The sequence below is a fragment of the Crassostrea angulata genome, chromosome 3 (genome assembly GCF_025612915.1).
Source record: "Crassostrea angulata isolate pt1a10 chromosome 3, ASM2561291v2, whole genome shotgun sequence".
NCBI classification, from domain to species: Eukaryota; Metazoa; Mollusca; class Bivalvia; order Ostreida; family Ostreidae; genus Magallana; species Magallana angulata.
Genome location: NC_069113.1, coordinates 22,275,001 through 22,297,125, shown reverse-complemented (window position 1 = coordinate 22,297,125; position 22,125 = coordinate 22,275,001). Strand labels below are relative to the sequence as shown.

The 22,125-nt window shown below is 32.8% G+C and overlaps 1 protein-coding gene and 1 pseudogene across 1 annotated transcript; both read right to left on the bottom strand.

The window, feature by feature from the left end:
- Nucleotides 1-7,746: 7,746 nt before the first annotated feature.
- On the bottom strand, nucleotides 7,747-12,051 carry LOC128178397 (ribonuclease Oy-like). The gene is made up of 9 exons (XM_052845539.1): nucleotides 11,897-12,051; nucleotides 11,706-11,790; nucleotides 11,234-11,289; nucleotides 11,055-11,130; nucleotides 10,891-10,958; nucleotides 9,252-9,365; nucleotides 8,710-8,752; nucleotides 8,488-8,559; nucleotides 7,747-8,263 (listed from the first exon to the last, which is right to left on the bottom strand). Exons 1-9 carry the CDS (start codon nucleotides 11,935-11,937, stop codon nucleotides 8,108-8,110), a joined length of 711 nt encoding a protein of 236 aa, XP_052701499.1. The 5' UTR covers nucleotides 11,938-12,051; the 3' UTR covers nucleotides 7,747-8,107.
- An 8,020-nt stretch (nucleotides 12,052-20,071) lies between these two features.
- The window catches only part of LOC128178396 (uncharacterized), a 2,190-nt pseudogene continuing 136 nt past the window's right edge, over nucleotides 20,072-22,125 (bottom strand).

The following is a 22,125-nucleotide window of genomic DNA, read 5'->3' as shown; positions in this document are numbered from 1 at the left end:
TGAACATTATAACAATGCAGGACTTCTCCTCCACAAATGTTACAATACAAAAGAAAATATTAAATCAATTATATCTCTATGTGGCCACATTGACCCCGCCTTAGGGTTTGAATCCCTGTCTTAGGAACCATGCATTTTAGAATAACGTGTTCGGAATAATGGAAGCGGACATGCGTATTCGAAGACAGAATAAGACGGAGGTATAAATGTATAAATCGTTGGGACCCTAAAGGAGTAATATTAACGTAGTAGTACTAGTACCACTGTTTAATTTATTTTCATATCAGGTATAAAAATTGTGCTCTTTATCTTTATTGAAAACGATACATTTTTTAATATTGTATCTTATGAAAGATTCAATATTTTTTCATTTAAATATTTTGAAATTTTGCAAATAAACTTGCTGTGATGCCTCCCCCATGCTGTTTTCTCTCGATTGCTTTTTCTACACACAGACCTATGCCTGCATTATTTTTAAATATGCATAAAAATTATCTATTTCAACTTTCACAAAGTAGCCCGAGTAGCCAAATATACAAGTAAATAATCTGCTTTATTTCTCAAGATGTTTTCTTTTATGTTGGTTATCATACTGACAAACGTTAGGTCTAATTTCCTACATAACAAAAAATTGCAATAAAAATCGTCAGATTAAGCTATTGAAATAGTAAATTGAACATTTCTAACAACATAAGACACACTGTCAGGTTTTAAAAAACACAAAATATTCAAACTTTGTTCGTTTCCTACATTGTCCTATAAATCGACATCTCACATATATTTTACTTTGTATTTCAATCGTATTGAACAACTGAAAAACAAACATCGATGCAAATGTATGTAAACAATTTTATTATAAATTTTTTTAAAACGTCCTTGTATTCCTCCTGGTGGCATATGTTGAACAAAAAAAAGTCGGTTGATTATGAACACAGTTTTGATACAGATAATACTGTGAAAAAAATCATTACATCAAATGTTATTTTCTGATAAATATTATGATGTGATGTGAAAATTAATCAGGTTTTATTATTAATGTTAATAGGATATTCGTCTGGATAATTATTTACCATCGAAAATTACCGAAAAATACTAAACCGGTATAAATGTCAAAATACTGTTTGATTGGACATATATTGACAATAAACAGAAAAATGACGTGCCTGGGTTTTTTTTTACAATTACTTGTAATTTTCCCTTGACCAAAAAACCTGAATCATGAATTACTTGGGTGATACATGTATAAGCACAAATGGATATTCGGTGTTCACACTTACAATTAAAGCTGCTTGGTCTGATTTTATATCAAATTTTGTGAACGCTTTTAAACGATGGTTAGACAAAGTCTGTGTATAATAAAGACTTTGTAGTAGTTTTCCTGGTCAATTAAGCCATTTTTTGGAGAAAAAAATGATGTACAAAAATTTGTTTTTAAAACACAAAAGCTACAAGCGTTATTTCTCCTCATATTAAAATATGCCACAGACGTCGAGGCCGTCAAATTGTATGATGACTTGACATCGCTAGAAATCAAAGTACAGCACATGTATTTTGGCTAATCAAAAACAAATTTAAAGGTTTTGAATTAATTAATATACCGCAATCTTATTAATTTTTTATATTTGATAACTGCATTTGCACAAATCGAAGGTGATACTCAAATGAATTCAGTTGTGACCATGCGGTTCCTTTTTTTACAAACAGAAGTTTTCTTTCTTGTATTCGCCAAAGAAGGGGGTATGGAATGGTACTGCATAGAATGTCAATACCGTCTTTATCAAGATTCAATCGTTCCCTCATTTGGCTTGCAAATCCGGGCTTCCACTGCTATTGCTACTTAGCTAAATCTATTTTAATTAAAATACATTAGTTAAGTGTCAAACTTTCAATGCAAGTATTATACTGCAAAAGTTTTAAATAAGAAGTTGGGATAATTAATACAAAAGATGGTACTAAGGAACTTTAGTTTTATATTAATCCTGTGTATATGATTCAAGTGAAAATATTATCTCTGTTCACCTTTATCGATAATCCGTCACATATTTATAATCTTCTGTTGCAGATGACATGGCAAATATGTGTTGCCAATAGCAGGGAACCAGTATATTATTTCGATTTCACGTTTTCTGTACATAAAAGCTCATAATCAATGTTAGTTGAAAGCTTTAATCACGAAGGGAATTGCCATATTTTCTAAGCGTTTTGGTGATTTCATTCTTATCTCATCTCTATCGTTAGAAGAGTTCAATTGAACGGTGTATAGCTATTTTGTACCACGACATAATGCTATCAATCCGGAACAAAATGGCGTTTCAAACGGATGTCGGACATATTGTGACGATGTAGCCTTCCACCTTAAATTTATTTTTAGTTTAAACTTTATTTCATTTTTGAATTGTACATCAATATAAACAATAAATTATGCAAACAGGATTCGGAAACAAGTTGTTACAACTTATATTAATCCGTTTCCTTAATTTATTTTTACTTTGCATTTACCTATATTATATGCTGTTTGTTAACAGATTGCCATCCGTTGCCCTGATGGAATTGCACGTGTTATTACAAGGCGAAAACTAACATACCACAACAGATTGGTAGTAAACGTTTTATATTCAAACAATGAACAAGTTGTTTTCTACAATGTACGTCTCTGAATGAATATGCTAAGCGATGTATGCGTAAAAAAGGAAAGTTGAATGGCGGTGGAGAGGATGAACCCCCTCCCCAATTGTTTTTTCCAAAACAGTATTTTATCTGATTTTTTTTTATTTTGGACCGTGATAAAAAATATTAATAGTAAAATTTGACCAAAAGAACAAACTTTTGATATATGCATTAATGTTTGAAAAAAAGTTTGTTATTATTTTCAATCATCTGCAACAAATGCATAAAGGACGCGCACATATATATTAGATATATCCCTCTAACTATTTTTAGAATCGGTAGGACAACAAAGAAGTGCCTTTAAGCAAAATAGTCCCTATACTTTCAGAGTGTATATACATTTATTGGGACATTTTAAATCAGAATGCTTGACACATGTCAGAAAAGAGGATTTGCAATTTTTAAAACAAGTGTCAAAATTGAATTATCATTTGAAGAAAAGAATTGAAATTGTTTGATGTACACCCTTTCCAAAACTGAGAAATTCCCTACTTTTACTTTCATTTTCAGAGTTTTTCAATACAGACGCATTTTGCCGGAAAACGAATCTGACTTCATACCACGAAATTTTAACAGGAAAGAGACAATTTGATGAGCTTTCATTCAAGAGGTCCCTCGTTGCTGAACGAAAATTAGGGCCGGAGCTATGAACCATAACGTTAACATTACCGCCTATGGAAAATGCATTAGTGGACTATCCCCATATTGAGCTCCATGCTGGTAAGGCATATTTCTTGTTTATTTGCAATTATTATGATAAACGTGCATTTTTCTTTTGTACATTTTCTCATTTATGTGAATAAACTAAATTTCCAACAAGTTCAACAAGTTTAATCATTTTAATAGCATATTTTCCAAGAAAATATCCATCACAACACCCCCCCCGGGATTTTCAAAAAACCAATTTAAATTAAACAATTTGTTATTTTAACTTGAATGTAATTTATTTTGAGTTTTTACATTAAAAAAAAATGAAAATGTTGGTGTGTTTCTAATCATATATGAGTTTAGAAGACATTTTTATAAATTTTGAGACCAAATATCACTTCGGGTTTTTAGTGCGATCATTTCAAGCGAGCAAAAGTGAAAGTAGAAAAGCAGAAAGTTTCCGGTGAGGAAAAATACTTCATTCTAGCAGTGTCCAGCTATCTAAGACTAGTTTGCATTGTAAGGGAATTGTATTAGTGTCCGGTAGGTTCCAATTCTATATTTATGATGATAGATTTAAATTAAATTGGAGTAATTTAATTTGTCATGCATGTGACATGACTATGTACCGAAGATGAAGGTATGCACTCTTTAACATGTAGAAGCCTACCATGTTGGTTAGTACTTAATCCACAAAATCTATCTTTGTTTATCATAATCAAAATTGAATGAAATTATCAGTAATCATTTTAAGTAGATATTTACTACTATTTATTTATTCATACTATTGAAAAAATAGATCAATATGTTGGGGTGGGGGTTGATATTGAATGTTATTGGGGGGGGGGGGGGGTGTTGGTCTTTAGGCTGTATAGATGTGTTGTGCATGAAGATGTTGTTATTGTTGCCTATCTGTTCTCTCTTTCTGTATCTTTCCCCCTCTCTCTAATTCTCTCTGTCTCTCTCTCTGTCTGTCTGTCTCTCTCTCTTTCTCTCTCTCTCTCTTTCTCTCTCTCAACATGCTGCTTTTGATAAGAAATTGCAAATGTTGGGAATAGTGTTGGATAATGTAGAATTTAATTCAAAACATTTCATTTTAGATAACATGTAAATTGAAATGGAAGTCTTCTTCAAAGAATAAAAACAACAGTGAGCCACACTTGATGTAAGTAAAATTTATTTTTGTAACTTCACTCGTCCAAGTTTAAAAGAAGGAACCTATAAAAACTATATACCCTGCATGGCCAGTATTTTACATGCAGATAATTTAGAATATTAAAGATACTGGGAAACTTTACATTGATTAAACATATTTCACAGACTTTGTGGGTATTTCTTGTTCCTCTGGATTTTGAACTTTAGTTAAATGTAGACTCTCTTCCACAGGATATGTCTTCTGATAATTTTTGTTAAATTTGTTACCATGGTAACAATATACAAGAGTAAAAGAAAAAAATCCTTATTAGCAAGTTTCTTTTCCCTATGACATATATTTAATGAGTTAAGTCATGGTGCATTTGTTCCGAAATTAGGCTTAAATAAAAGTTCAGCAAATATTACACTTATATGAGTAAAAACAACTCATCACTATGACGTCATTATGACGTCATAGGTGAGGTAATCTCAAGCTAGCATCAAAATGGAGCAAAAACTGAATTGAGGGCCTCACATTATAGAGTCATATAACTTTATTATTTATAAACCAATACCTACATGTAATACCTTGATGGATAGGGTAATTCCTATACTTTTCTATTTTACCTTTTTCGTGGTGTTTGAAAACAATTCTTTTTTGTAACTAAAGAAAAACTCATGATTTTTACGACAACAATTTTATAAAATCAGACTTAATTGAGCTTTTTCATAAGAATATGAACAAAATAAATTTGGTAAAATATTGAATGTTTATGTTTTACATGTATTTTAATCCTTGAGATTAAAGTTTCCTCTATTTATGCAATTTGAAGAGCATCGAGTGCCAATGAGCTATATGTTGTTTAGGTAAATTATGACTGGACTGTTTCTTCAAATTTCATGCATGTGTATCAATGCTGCAAAATCCATAGTTATGTATTGAATTTTTCCAAATTTGGAATCATGGTTCTTTATAGTGTCTAGAGTGAATATATAAGCTAAGAATTGTAAATAACCACAATGACTGTTTTATATTGGGTATATCCCTCTAACTATTTCAGAATCGGTAGGACAACAAAGAAGTGCCTTTAAGCAAAATAGTCCCTATACTTTTAGAGTGTATATACATTTATTGGGACATTTTAAATCAGAATGCTTGACACATGTCAGAAAAGAGGATTTGCAATTTTTAAAACAAGTGTCAAAATTGAATTATCATTTGAAGAAAAGAATTGGAATTGTTTGATGTACACCCTTTCCAAAACTGAGAAATTCCCTACTTTTACTTTCATTTTCAGAGTTTTTCAATACAGACGCATTTTGCCGGAAAACGAATCTGACTTCAAACCACGAAATTTTAACAGGAAAGAGACAATTTGATGAGCTTTCATTCAAGAGGTCCCTCGTTGCTGAACGAAAATTAGGGCCGGAGCTATGAACCATAACGTTAACATTACCGCCTATGGAAAATGCATTAGTGGACTATCCCCATATATCATCGAAAATGATTTCAGTTTAGATTTTTCATCCCTGCCAACTCCTCTAAATAGCCAGCCATGCAGTTGGTTTTATTTCAATTTTAAAGAATCGGTTAAGAAAGTAATTAAGAAATATTTTGGACACAGTATACACAAAAATGAACAAAAAACATGATTCAATATAATGTGTAAAGTGTAAATTCCCGCGCCTGAACGGGATATCATCTAGTGTAGCTCAAAACTATATGAAACATTATGATAATAGATCAATCAATGGGATTCATTAAGAAACCTTTGAAATTCTCCAGATCGATAGTTCTAAAGTTAAAAGAAGCAGCTTGCATTTTAAAAATCTAAAAAAAAAATTTATAAAAGAATTTCAAAGACTTAATGAATCAATCTGTTAAAAATCGTTACTGTAAACCAACTTTTATTTGCGTGCGAGAAATTTTTCGCGAATATTTCTCGCCACGAACAAGTCTTTATCGTATGGTTGTTATAACAAAATACGGGTAGGGTCACGAACAGAAGTCGTCACGAACCAGTTTATTGTAAGTAAATCGCGAAATAAAGTCGCCGCGAATAAATGTTGGTTTACAGTGTACGATCAATATAAGAGGAAACAATTTAAACTCCATCAAAATCCCAGAAAGAACCAATCACTTGTTTGCCGTCAGAAACTGACGCAGAATAATTAACAGCAAGTACTTCATAAGAAATTGTTAAATTGCAGCTAGTGATAGAAAATATCAAACTAAAGAAAAATATTTGAAACTAAAAAGTTCAAGAAATGAACCAGAAAAGGAAAAGTACAAAGAAAAGTAAGAAAACTACACGAAAAATTGAACTTATTTTCAGAAGTAGGAACAGAATACGGCTATGAATTTGGAGAAAGGAGTACAGTGCAATGCTTTAAAACTTAAATAAAATAACTGAAAAGTTGTAACCAGAAATGCAGCTAGGCCGTATTTTAAATAAAATGTAGTTGAAAAAGATGACGAACAATAATTTGTTATACGAAATCCAATCATATATTTTATGCTGAAATCATCATCGGTTTGGAATTAACATGTAGGAATGGGATACTGAAATTGAAGTCTTTATGTTCAGGGTCTCGACAACTATATAATTAACATTAAGTTATGATGAATAGTTGAATTGTTTTGGTAAAGTAGAACAATGGTTAAGCACGTGGCGCAGAAGATACATGTAATAGCCACGGAGCTAATGTCGCTATAGGTTAAATACATATAAATCGTGTTCAGTGTGAAATGTTGTTTATTATGATAATATAATTACTTATAATTATATCAGCTGGATGGAACTAATTTGAATTATTTTTCTCTCTGTCCGTGTTCATATAAAAGTCTATGTTAGTAGATGAGCATGGTAATATGATACTTCTTCTTGTTACTTAAAATTTGATGATGGTAAATAATCATAAGATGATAACAAAGAGCTAAATCATATAAAAAAAAATTTTAAAATAATGTATATAATAATTTAAAAGTCTTTCAATGCTTAATTTAAATACATTCCGACGACAACGACCCCAAATCACATCTGGAATCTTCAATCGTCGTTAAGAGGTATCAAAGTCAACTCGCTACGCAATTTTGAAATGTGGTCAGAAACACACCTAGAAATCTTTCTGTCTGTTTGCTCCTTGTTTTAAATTTGCTCAAAAAATAACTATCAAAATTAAACTGGAAGGTATTATGATAAAATTCATAGGTACAAATTGCGTTAATTTAACATTGTGTGCATTCGAAGCTGCGGCCGCCAAAAACACCAAACCTACATAAAATTACCAAAACAATAATGATAATGAGTTTTAATCATGTAAAAATGAAACGCATGTAATTTTTGTTAAAAAAATAAATGTTTGAAACACGGTTTAAAACCTATACAGACAGGTAAATAAAAAAACCTACAAAACCAATCTTTAAATACAGGGTACTATTGAATATAAATGTACCGCAAGTTTTTTTCTTATACGTAAGTTCTGTCAGTGTCAAACAGTGTTATTTAAATTTTTGGTTTCATTTCATTTCTATTTTCAATCAATTCATCTGTCTAAATGTTCTCAGAGTTCTATAAAAAATGACTACAGTGTTGCTTTATTATCAGCCAGTAGCGTGTTGGAATACTTCATGAAGAATACATCATTATTCTCATTACTATTTCATTGGATAAAACACTTCTGCTCGGCACCGATCGTGTGGCGGCAGCGGTGTGTTGAAATACGATCTCTCTGCTATCCTTTTCTCTGGACAATCAAATAGTTGGAACTTCCTATCCATGCATATTACCATCGCCGATATCCAGTGAACTTTCTTGAAAAAAAAATAAAAGAAAGAAATAAAATACAGTGTCAAGGCTTTGCTACTTGTATTTTTTTAACTAATAACCCAGAGATAAAACTAAACTCAGTATAAAACTTTTTTTTAACATAATCAAATTAAATTAAAAATTGATAAAGAAATTCTATTTAGATTATGTTTGCAATTCGTTTTGATATCACTGAATTAATCTTATGAAGTATTTATTTGTGTAGTACCTTGACATTACCGCATAATATGATTGGTTTGCTTCCCAATTTTTGTTTTAAAACACTTTTGATGTCTTGCAGCTAGAACAAACAATATTTTAAAAGTACTAGATAAATCCAAAATTTTAATAATCATAATTATATTGTCACAGTGCATAATTCTTGATTAAACAATGTTTCTCAATATTATTTTAAAATGTATCAAAAACAATTTTAAAAATTCTTACTTACCTGGTACTTTTCCCCAGGCTTGATACCGGCAGAAGATAAAATTCTGGAGGTAAAGGAAAGATTAAATGAAAATGGTGATATCAAAATAAATAGTTTTTTTGACGGTTAGGAGGTTAAGTTTTTAATAAATTACACATTAGGTTTCACCTTATTTTTGAAAAAAATTTGTTTATCAATTACATGAAACTTTAATATTTGAATCTTTTTCAATGTCTTATATCCAACATCTATATACAAACCACTTACTTTTATGATTTAATAATTAAACAATACAAACATATCTTAATTAAGCCTTTACGTAATGCGGTAATCTTGGCAAACGAAGTATGAAAACTGTACTTCACTTGAAATCAACTTTAAGTATAGTGACAGTTATGCGAAAAACTTGCCAAGACACAGTATGTTGTCTTTGTTTCATCTTCTACCCAAATTATTAAATTTCCGACGAAGACTAAGATTTTTGCTTGTCAATATCAACTTCACGTAAGATGTGGTTATTGTTATAATTGTATATTTCTACGGCATTATTATATAAAGCTTACTCGTCAATGTTGTATTTCATACGCAGAGAAAGAGTTTTGTTGAAATAGAGATGCTCGCTCCCTGTTTCTCTCACTTCTGTTGCACATCTGCCATGCTTTTCCCATTCATGTTTCCTGAATAAACAAATATAAATAACACTGTGTCGGATAATTATACTAGTTCCAAAGCGGCATTTTTGCACCTGTCTACACTGAATATATCGATAAATTCAAATATGCCATATGATAGACCATTGTTTAAAGAATTTACAACCACCTTTGTTTTCATTACTGTGGAATCATTAAAATGAGTGGGGGCCAAATTTCGTGGATTCCTTCAATTTTACAGGTTGATGGGATCGTGATTTCGTGCATTCTATACTTACAGAAGGAAATATGACTTTACTGTCCTAATTTATTTTTTTCGTGGAGTATGTTAATTTAAGGATGAGAGGCACCCACGAATTCCACAAAAATTGAGCCACCACGAAATCTAATGATTTCATAGTTTATCCCACCTGTCAAAAATAATTCATACCCCGGAATAGGAAAAACAATTTGAAATTTTCTATCGGAATACAACTTCCTAGAGAAATTTTATTTCCGATAGGATTTGATAAAATCCGACAGAAAAACCTCTCTGATGCAAATTCCTACAGGAAATATCATTTGTCTGCAGGAAATATAACTCCTATAGGATTTTTAGAAGAAAATCCTATAGAATTGTCAATATTTTCTTAGGAGAATCATTTGTCCTATAGAAATTATCATTTTCCTATGGTATTTTAATTTTTAAAGGTAATTACCTCACATGTCAGGTGAAACATATTGGCGGTAGTCGGAGATAAAAGGGAAATAATGCATATTTAAGAATTCATGTCAGCTTTAAGTAAGATTTTCTAAAGAAAAATAAAACTCCGAATTTAATCAACGAAGCTATATACATGTATCTATACGTTATCAAAAACAACTGAGAGCCGATTCAAACGGTACCGGTCTCTTTATTATCTTCTTGTATCTTAGAGTAAACATTTCTGAAGTAAAAATATCCTTTTGTTTCCAATCATCGAAGCTATACAAAACAAAGATGGAGTAGTTTATACTAAATTTTAATGATATATAAATTGTTTTTCTCAGCTGTTGCTTAGCTTAATGTATTGTTTGTTGATAATTATAGATTTGGTCCGTTGTCTGTTTTTAGAAAACCCGTTACATGATCATTATATGGTAATATCTGATACAATATAGTTCTTTATATTGTACTAGTATTCCTAAATAAGACATTTCACCGCTGATAGTGTAACTTTACTTGCCTCTCAAATTCTTGTTAAATTTATTTTCTACAAAAAAATGCAAAGTGTCTGATATAAAAAATTTTGAACAGGCAATGAAGAAAATTTAAGTTTATAGTGTGGGTGTTAGGAATATTTTCAAACACTCAAGCTTGATTTTAACTATTTCTTATCTAATATAAATTTTAATCTGAAAAATGGTCAAGAAAATTGTTAATTAATCAAGTGATAAATGATCTATAAATTTGTTTAGAATTTTCCCATCAGACGACGAAGACTACAAAGCTTTATAAGGAACGTTTACGTCAGCATTTATCTCAAACATTTAGCTCATGTCAATGTCAAACCACAATGTAATTAATATCTACCAGAATGAATATTTTGGAGTTCTTGGAAATTGATTCGGCCAGTATTTGTTCAAAGGTTCCCATAAATTCTGGAAAAAATAAAACGCACAAAAGACACATTAAACAGTTGCAAAATCAAACACCACCACAAAATACTCGATATATAGTCTAAGAGTGTTTCAGACCTGGATCTCGTTTTTATTAAAGGGTTTGGATATCGGGCAATTTTCAGGGTCGTGATCTCTATTTCTGGCACTTGGCCTACAAGTTTAGACAAAATGAAAAATGTTTTTTTGTATTATGCAATCTATTGTCAAAAATGAGTTTTAATTTAGTATTTTCAACACTTAAATTATGTACATACCAAAGACCGTGAATTGTCCACAGTTTTGACGAGATTACACATTTTTGAGGCGGTTTCTGTTAAAAAAAAATTTAATTTAACTTTTAAAAAATCCTTTTATGTAGCTCTATTAACAAAGACGAGAGAGAGAGAGAGAGAGAGAGAGAGAGAGAGAGAGAGAGAGAGAGAGAGAGAGTTACAAAATACTAGTAGTCAGTTAATATCCAATTACTATATGCTGAAAGATATGTTTGTGTTTTAAAGCGTCGGATCTTAAAAACTGATACTACGTAATTTAGCAAATTATAATTATACATGTATAATAATTAGATATGGAAAACAACTCGAACAAATAAAATTGTTTAATTTTACTGACAATCAAAATTAAATTTTAAAAAACTCCCATTGATTACTTGATCATAAACTACAAAAAAAAGATGTAATTGTAGGATACAAGAAACAAATATAAACCGTTAGAAAAATATATACTTACATTCAGTTCACTGAATCTACATAGTGTTACTGGCCATGTTAAGCTCAAGGCGAACATATCCCATTCTGATGATTTCGCAACAACTCTTAAAAAATAATCTGAGTAAAATAATAGTATTCAACAAGAAAGAATTGAATATACAAAATATATCTCAAAATACACATTTAAACAAGTACTAGATTAAAACATACATCGAAACAGTCGTCAAAACAAAATACAAAACAGGTCTCATCTTGTCATGCTCTTAAAATCACAAACATCAAATATCGTAAAACTTTTAAAACATTTAAAATCTTCCGCAATTTAAGGAATTAGATAAAACATTTTCTGTTATTGCCGGAAAACACACATATAAGGAAATAATTCCTTAAATCAATGGTTCGTGACCCCCTGTTTCTTTCTGTACTGTCATCACGGAACGATTGAATGCGGAAAATCGTTAGCTAATTTAATTTAATAATCAGGTTTATTGCGCATTTAAGGCACGTTGCTGGCAAAAGCTCCTATCTCTATAAATCGTCCTACGAAAGCTAGAAAACTAAACAAATCACATATATAGTGCACCTGTCGTTGAATTCATTATCTGCAATTCATCCGCTTGAGATACTAATAATATAGGAATGCCCTTGCACGTGCGGTAAGGAAGTACTTGATATGGTTCTTAATATTTGAACCAATAAAATTGTCTACTTACGTTGTCTATGGGATTTCACTGGGAATTTCGAATAATTATATATTCTATAAGAGGAAATTTCGTTTTAACTTTCAAAATGCGCAAAACAACACCAATAAACATTTCCCAATGTGAACAATGTTTGATAAGTTGAATATGTAAAAATGATTGGTTCATGCAGTAAATTTTCCTAACATTATTTTTTATGATTATAATTTTTTTAATTGAATACTGGCCAATGAGTAATACAGCTAAAATCAAGGGCCCAGTTGGAATGCAGAAACAGAATAGAGGTTGAAATAATGCAAACAGTGCTTATAACATTAAAATCATCTATTAATAAAAAATCAATTATTGGGAATAAGAGAATAAAACATAATGTTGAAATTAATTCATAATTACATAGATTTCACGGGTCGTATAAATAGCTTGCACACATGTATCAGAGCAAAATCAACTTAATTAGCTAATTACCGACCGGGGGTATTATGCATAGCCACATAATTTAATAAATGAATGTATATACATGTTCCTTAAATATATTTACCTTATTTTTACGAAAAATATTTGTATCTTTTTTACTGTAAACCGCAATGACATAAAATATACTATGTTATTTTTATAAAATTACAAAGATATAGTTTTGTGTTGAAATCAACATATTATTTAAAACCATATTAAGGTTTAGGATTATTAAACTGAGCATTTGTTTATGTATGCTGAAACTGCTCTCTGCAGTGTCAATGTCGTTGTAATCAGACAAGGTTATTTGACCAGATACAAGATATATGTACGTGAAGCAGAGATCAAGAGAGGGTGCAATTGATAATGAGGATACCGATGCTGTCTCCGAAATCCCAATTAAAGCATTATATTAACTTTGTGAGTTTAAGAAGGAACACATTCGAGCAAAGAAGCCCTACTGTTTTATCCTACTCATGATCAAAGTAAGTGGCATTTTTCGGGGGTTTACTGCGTTTGTACTAAAATTATCTCAGAAAAGTATATCAATACAAAGGTTTGATTTTTTATATTTTCATATTTTGATAACGTGGCGATAGTGTCGGCACCGCTGTTAATATGAAGTAAGAGTACAATTTCAAATCAAATATCAAGTCAGATCAAATATCAACATGGGCAACGGGCCGCCAAATAAAGGCCATATATGTACCCCCAAAACATATGCAAATCATACATTATAGCTGCACAAACATAAGTGAAGCCAAAATTCAAATTTCTGAAACAACACACAAGTTCAAAGTTTATGTATAGCACATAACAAATTCAAGTTCAACATGTTGACCCTGGGAGGTGCAGAGTTCAAAGCGTGGTAATATTAACAAGCTTTCATCATGCCATACAAGCAAGTTCTCTTGGCCGACATCCATAACAGTTACTAGAGAATTATTCAATTGAAACAGAGCTGGATCAGGGTTTATGGCTTAGTGACGAATAGTTGCCCCCCCCCCCCCCCCAAATAGCGCAATTGAAGAAGTAGAAGAATGTATGATCATATTAGCCCATTTGGAAAGCAAAACCTTATGAATTCATGCATATCATCTGCAACAATTCTCAACCTTCTAGCCGAAAGCTTTCCCAAATTATTTCCACCACAGGTTTGCGAATGTAAGATTAATATTATGAATATTTCCAGCGCACTGATTTGTGGATTTCATAAGTTTCAGAGGCATAACTCTGTCATTTCAGTAGGTGCAACTCCTGCAAAGGAAATGAACGAAAACTGATGATGGACCGACAGACAGCGGCAAAGCAAAATGACCTCCCTTCTTCGAAGGGGGGGGGGGGGGGGGGTGCATAATAAGAAACAAGCCGATATTAACATGCTAACACCACCTTGTCCGTCTATTTGTAATACAGTTCCCTTACCTAACTGGTCTGTTTACGAATACCGTATAATCAGTAATAGAGATTGCGTGTTATGGTCTAGTTAGCAAATTCAAACTAGAGAGGATGTTATTAAATGATTTGGGATATTTGACAAGACTATATCAGAGATGATGTTGTGGAATGATTTGGGGTACTTGGCAAGGCTATCTGCGGGCGAGAGGTGCTGCTTCCCAGAACCTGGCTCACTGCTTACGAGAAATCGAGTCAACTACTACATTGTCTTATCATGTACTTGCTATAAAAACTGTGCAAAATAAAATAAATGTATTGCTTGAAAGCTTGTACCATAGCTGTCGGTGTATACACCACGTTTTCTTTGTTTAAAAACGTGGTGTATATATGGCAAACCCACAGTTCTCTGTAGCGGGTATATACACCTATAAGAGAGCTTGAAGCTCCGCCCTCTTATAGTCTAGGGAAAAAAACCACAATCATAAATAATTACTCTTTATTACTGTACAGAAATAAGAATAACTGAGAATTAATAAAGTTGAATAAATAATTCAATATATACTCTCTCTCTCTCTCTCTCAACCGTTTTTATGGCACAAGAACAAAACTCAAAATTAATTATATTTCCCCCTCTATCTCCCTCTCTCTCCCTTTCTCTAAGTATAACAAATCGTTCACAATGTAATTATTACGAACACATATTCCTTGAATAACCATCATCTTAAAATCCACCGAAGTTAAATGTGCAGTTGGTGAATATTGGTCCAGTGGCTGAGTTGTCAACATCCATGGAGCGTGGTGAATCAAGGGAAGTTGTAGTAATCGTAGAGGTAGGCTCATCACTTTTCCTGAAGCGCTTAGGTTCTAACACGGCGGACACTTCCTTCATCATGTTGTCTGACGCCCTTTTGTATTGGCGAACAGATTCGATGGAACGGTGACCCGTGCGGGCCATAATCTCATGCTCCTCTACCCCCGCCTGATACCAAATAATAACCACCCGAACACGTGTCTTTTTGTGCGATACCTCATGCCAGTTTAATCGTGCATGACAAATCGATTGGCAATTGTCAACATCGGCTTCTTTGTCTTATTTGTTATATAGGTCAGAAAAATACTAGTAACTAATGTGAATGTCTTGAGAAAATTAAAAAAGAAATTTACGCAAAATAATAAAATCTCTCTCTCTCTCTCTCTCTCTCTCTCTGACCCACTATATTTATTAACAACATTTTGGCGTAGCTATGGTACAAGCAAGTTACCGATATACTTTTCTATTGGTTTGCTTTAGATACCCGATGAAATTTTGAAACGCCCACTCGGGGCGTTGCCCCTCGTGGGCGTTTCAAAATTGTCATCGGGTATCTAAAGCAAACCAATAGAAAAGTATACGGTAACTATAACTAGTACAACGGTTCGCAGAAGAGTCATTAGCAATTCTGATTTGGACATGAGCTTATTTAGTATAGTAACAACCGTTTAAATTATTCTCCCACTACTTAATCTGACACTCCTTACACTCATCGCAACAACGACAGGAACTGATACAAGGAAAGTCATGTCTTTCACCGACAAACTAGAGCCTCAACTTTGTGGGCAAGGGTAAAAGCACCATTCACATTAAAATATGCGCCACAAACCAAGTGAGATAACCTTGCACTGTGTAAAAATTTGTTGTTAATATCAGATGTCGATTTCTGATTCAGAAAACATACGCCCCTTTTAAACGCTTAAAAAGGGGCATGGTCACGATTTTGGTCAAATTCTATTTTTATGTTTTTATTATTTACATTGCTTTAGAAATGCTTTTCTAATGATCAAATAAAATTTGAGTCAGTCGTTGAGTAATAAGCAAGATACAGACTCACAAATATTTGACATGAAAACAAGGCTCGTGCCCTGTTTTTGTTTACGTATGTTCAATATACCAGTACAAAATCTTTCCCAGCCTATTTATCTATCCTTTTTATTTAGTGTAAGCATAGATACACAGGTCCTAACGTTTAAGACATTCGTTTTAGGTTTAAAACTGAAATTTTTACTTCAACGTACAAAATGTAAAGAATTTCAAGCTCTTTTACTCGCCTCAACAAATGACAAATTTTGGTTGTCTATTTTTAATGCCTTTCTGAAGCATTGTAGATATTAAAAACGGAAAAATACTTTTTGATCAAAATCGTGCCCATGCCCCTTTAAAACTAACCAATATGTAGTCTTGGCGTAGAGATTGAGTAATTTTGATACGATAAGGAAGCTCTGAAACCACTGACGTAGCATTAGTGTAGACGGCGCAAAAACGCCCTTGTTGGTCTTATAGCCATAGTCAAAAATAGCTTTCTATTAATGAACGTATTTGTGGTAGGGTTGCCTTGCGTTAACCCAAAAAATGTTGTAAAGTCTTTCGCAACTCTTTACATTTTGCGTCAGGGATATATCTCAAAAGCTAAAAATGTCATGATAGTTGTTTGGACATAGAGGTTTGTCTTCTGCAATTGGAAAACCTGGTAAATCTGTATAACTTTGAAAAGATATCTCGATATAGTATTTAGCATTCCTCCCGGCAAATATAAAAACGTCAAGGTAGTGATGAATTGTTGTAAGTTTTGAATGTTGAAGTGCAACCCTCTGTAAAACTCTTCGAAAACCGAACAACCAGAAGGCTAACATTTGTCCTTATAATAGTTGCCAAGAAATTTAAAGACAAGAAGATTAAAATCCGAGGAAATTTTGGAGGCGATGTTATACCTTTCTTCCTAAAAATCCACTCTGCCCCTTTCCAAGTTTTACAATCATCTAGGCTGCGTTCAAGATCGTAGCATCTACATAGGGCTGCGTAGTTGAACGGTAGGCTAGCCTAGCCGCCAAGTAGATATTCGTAGTCTAAATATTTTAAGCTAGGCCTCAAATGCAAGATGGTCACCTTAGTTACCTCTTTGAAACAATTATGAAATCTATTTATATAGTGATATTTTGTTCATCCTTTAAGTTACAATGAATTTTAACATGCATATTCCCGCTGGAAATTAACAAATTATGCCAATGTAGTTAGTCTTTAGTTGAATATTTCCAACTTCAAATCTGAGACCTAGCGGCAAACCTAGTGGTCCGTTCAAGAGACCTAGATACCCACGACCTAGCGGCTAGGCTAGCTGCTACGGTCTTGAACGCAGCCCTATATAACATCGCCGAATGATGAATATTGTAGAATAGTTTCTGAGGTATCTCTTAATGACTTTACAGACTTTAAAGCTGACATAAATTCATAAAAGCATGTGGTCGCCATATTAGATTCGATTGCTCCTTTACTGCCACCCGGGTATATATTCCATGATATATTGAAAAAAGGACTGAGTTATCTCAAAAGGTCCTTCACCTGTAATATTGACAATGGAATACAGTTTCAAATTGGTGGAATTTTATTTACAGCTTTATTTAGGTTTCATTTTCAATAAAATGTGACAAAGTGCCTTAATGAGCGTGCATTGAAACATTGCAAAGAAACAAAAATCTAGGATGGTTGTAAATTTGATTAATCAAATACAAATTGATTTAAGAAACCCTGTACGCCAGCTATAACCAACCTGAAATTTCCAAGACTTATTTCAAAAGATTTGGGATTTCAGGTAAATCGGATAAAACAATACTGTATGGAGCAGAGAAAATTCGAGATTGTGACAAATCTCACAAAATACACAAACTGTTACAGCAAGGTGTATTTTAAAAACTCATACCATGATACACCTTTGATTTTTTAAACAGTTTAAAAATGTGAAAAAAGGAAAAATTGTACGTATTTGGTAAAGATGAACAAACTATTCACAGAGCAAACAAACTGTTTAATTTTAAAACCTATTTAAATGTCTTTGGATTAAACACTTCTGCGGGACACGGATCCAATGGCGGCAGCGAATGGCTGAAGTTTCCCCTTTGCGGTGGGCAGTCAAAATTTTGAAAGTCCTATCCATGCAGATAATCATCGCCGAAACCCAGTAAATGTCCTTGAATAAATAAAAGTAAATATTCTAATCCACACTTTTCAAAAGGTGTTCCCCTTTGCGGGGTCAGCCCAAAGGGAAAAACAACTTTTACCTTATTTATGCAACCAAATATTTGAACGTCCTGTGAAGAAATCCCTTTGAATTTAACTTATCACTTCGATGTGGGGGTTGGCCCAATTTGAGGCAATGAAATTTCACAGCAGAAACAGAGTTCTAATGTCAAATGACGAAGTTACAATCCACTAAACTACAATGGCTACAGTGAGAAATATACATGTATGGGTTTTCCCCCAAAGATGACGGACAAGGGACATATCATTTGTAAAGTGTGAATTGGTCTTTTGAATTTAGGATAATCGAACGCTAGATATTACTTTGTTTATCAGTTGATTAACAAACTTATAAATTAAGTTTAAAAGAGACTAGGAAATATCCGACAGGGGTTTGTAAACAATACAGTTGTTGTGAATTTTCTACAACCACCTTGTGCACCAGAACTACATAATTACATAAATGAATGTGTATTGAAATACCGATAAAAATTGTTTTAACGTGATTATGATGAACAAAAAAAAGAATTAATTCTCGATAAAAGTCTCCCTTTCTGCGATTAAAAATATGCTGAAATAACTGCCAATGTTTTGTTTCACTGTTTACATTAAGGCCACTAGCTACAATGATTATTTCTTAATAGTAATTTACTTTGAAAAACTAATAATCCTAAACTGTGTCTTCAACATACAAAACAGTGAAAGAACGCCAAAATTCGCACCTCGTATGTTTTGCCTGGTCGAGTATCAGCGTAAGATAACACACTGTCAAAATAAAAGTATGATCCTTTAACAAGAAAGGTAATTCAATTGTGTATTCATTGTCAAAAATCGACTACTGTATATGTATACATGAATCTTTAACAGTTTATGTACATGTTTGCAAAATACGGTGAAAAAGTTGTTATACATGTAATATTAATTAAAATAGTACATTAAAGTGTATTAATACTCGAATACACATTATAGTTAATTCATATTCCAAAAACAGGGACCCTCTGAATCGCTGATCTGACAAGGATGACTGGGAGTTCGGATCATCAATGTTTATGTCTGAACCTGCAGAACTGCTGTATAAATCGTCGTCGGATGAAACACTGTCACTTTCGCCGTCACGGGAAGCCATGTTAATTTTCCGCGCTGTTTACATTGTTGATATACAACCAACATGTGACGTGAATTTTTATTTATAGAAACTGGAACCCTGCCGAACCTGTCGGGAATCGGATTTTGTTTCAAATGTTAATAATTATCTGTAGCCTAGTCTTGCTTTGTCAAAGCTAATAGAACGTCATAAATTATTGCTTCTTTTTTTTATCCATTTCCTTTCATTTTTTTGAACACGCTTTTTTAGGTAACGTTACATGTTAAACAAAATGAAAAAAAACTCCAAACGATTTAATCATACCGTTTAAAAGTATCTAAAACAAAGGCTTGAATCATTTTCAAAATATCATTGATGTGTTTTCTGTGTCTAAATGATGATTTTGAGACAGTTTAAAGCACATCGTATAGAAATTTAAACATGCATGGTAATTCGCTGAAATTACAACAGAACAAAATGTTACAGGATTGATAACTTGAGGTAACTCCATACTCGTAAAACCCGCTGATGAAAGTTGAAAAACAGAACTGATTTCAGTTTAATAGACCTAAATTTCATCAATTATAAGAAAAAATATACATGTCATCACACTTTTTGATATGTCAGATAAACATGAACTAAAGCACAATTTAGCATCAGAAAACCGTACTTTTTTTGTAAAAAGTAAAATATTTGTAGGCAGAAATTTGTTTATCTTGATTAATTTTATTGTCAACTGTGTCAAGAGTAAAACTACCAAAACATTTTAAAATTGATTGTTGGGATAAGAAAATTTATAGCATTGAGACATTCAAATGAGAGAACAGTCAGAAAAAGAGTTATGTCCCCTTAGCATAGATAAAATGTATAAAAAAATGGAAATTTAGGATAAAATTAAGCTGCAAAAATATCTTGAACTTAACAATATTTCTAATTGCATCCATGAGATTATGTTCACATTAAAATAAATAAAACTATCTTGCACAAATTTTAAAGAATTCAAAGTTTTACAATAAAGTATGACGTCACAGAACACTGGATGTACTTTAAGGTTTATTTTAACTGTAACTAAAACGCCACAAAAAGTTTAGCCAGTTTTGTTACTAAAACGCCACAAAGAGTTTGTTGACTTAAAAACGCCACTAAAGTTTCGATAGTCTGGTGACTAAAACGCCACAGTTAACAGTGTCATGTAGCCAAAGAGACTTAAACGTCACAGCAGTGATTAAAACGCCACACAAAGTCTTGGTTAAATAAACCAGTCTTTTTATTGGCCGTCCTTAAACTTCAACATGAAAAAATCCTTCGCTTCGCCTGATCCAACACATTCCTCAGTGCCATTGCGATTCTCTCGTGTATCCTTCGTTTCTGAACGGGAACGGGATGACTGCCTTTGGTGCCACGTGGTTAGATTTTATCTGGCTTTCTGTTCCCGTTCCACGGACTTTTTTAAGATTGCGTTGAAATCGTTTGATCTACAAGATTGAGATAAATATGTTGCGAATTTTGTTGAATGATATAGGCATACTGTATACAGGGAAATATTCGCCCCATTTTATTTTCGCCTTCGTTTTCAGCGGGTGACTTTAAGCAGTGGTGTCGGAAGTAAATTGAGAGTGGAGGTTGGGTTGGGGCTAGACTCATCAGAAATGTTGACAAGCCAAAAAAGGGATTATGGTTATGCCAATTTTCCAATAAAGTGGGGGACCGGTGGTTAAGCCCCCCCCCCCCCGATTCCGACACCTATCTTAAGGCACTAAATACATTTCGAAAGAAACTAAAGACTAAATATATGATGAACTGATGATTTAATGGGCTGAATAGATGAAGCGATGCTTCTCCATCTAATCACCCCATAAATAAACGAGTAAAGGAATACTTTACAAACGTTGAATATTGTCTCCTCGCTGTCATGGAGAATCCTCTCGTATCTCTCAGCAGCCTTTTCCATTCCTAAACATCAATTTAAAAAATGAAGATTTATTCTTTAATCCATTCTTAAATAATTGATATTTTAAGTGATATAAAAAACGCGATCAAACACAGCATGTAATACTGCGTGTCTTTAACCATATTTTTATATGTACCTACCATTGTTCAACAAGGACAGGAGATGCTGCCCCCACATTCTCTGGAGTGTGGTCAAGTCCGTCTCTGTCACTGTGTTTTTCTTCAACGCCTCCATGAAGAGAAACGCAAACAGGATCGATGTACTTCCTTTGTTGATCTGAAATAAATCAATCAATCGAACAATCAATCAACCGATAACGACGTGAATTATGATTTTGAGTTACCGAGGTATCATATTATAAGAGGTGTAATAGATATACGAACCAGCAACTTCTTTATTCTTGGAATAAGAAAATCCACCAAAATGACCGATGTTCTCTTTTCCGTACAGAAAGATTAAAATCTGCAGGATGTGTTTTCTCTGCAAGAAAGGATGACAATAGCAAGGTTATATTTTACGTTATATAAAAAAGGGCAGTACAGTTTTGTTGGTGTCTTAAGAACAATGTCTAGAGACTGTAATTTAAATGTTGAATGTTCTACTAACCACAGGCGTCATTGTCCGTGTGTTTGTGGAGGACAAGTAGTCCACCAAGAGTAAGTGCAATCGAGCCTTGAATCCACCTTTCTTCATCTTTTAATCAGTAATGAATCCTTGCAATTGATTTTGCCGGTAAAAGCGTGTGTTTATCTGTCGATTGACAACGATAATAGTTCGCAACGTTTGATATTTAGACTTTAGTCT

What these genes read in the sequence shown, in the direction of transcription:
- LOC128178397 (XM_052845539.1), bottom strand. Translation starts at nt 11,937, where the DNA reads ATGAGACCTGTTTTGTATTTTGTTTTGACGACTGTTTCGAT. An exon ending in GTTTTGACGACTGTTTCGAT is followed by an intron (nt 11,791 to 11,896) that starts GTATGTTTTAAT and finishes TTATTTTTTAAG; the next exon opens with AGTTGTTGCGAAATCATCAG. An exon ending in GTAGATTCAGTGAACTGAAT is followed by an intron (nt 11,290 to 11,705) that starts GTAAGTATATAT and finishes TTTTTTTAACAG; the next exon opens with AAACCGCCTCAAAAATGTGT.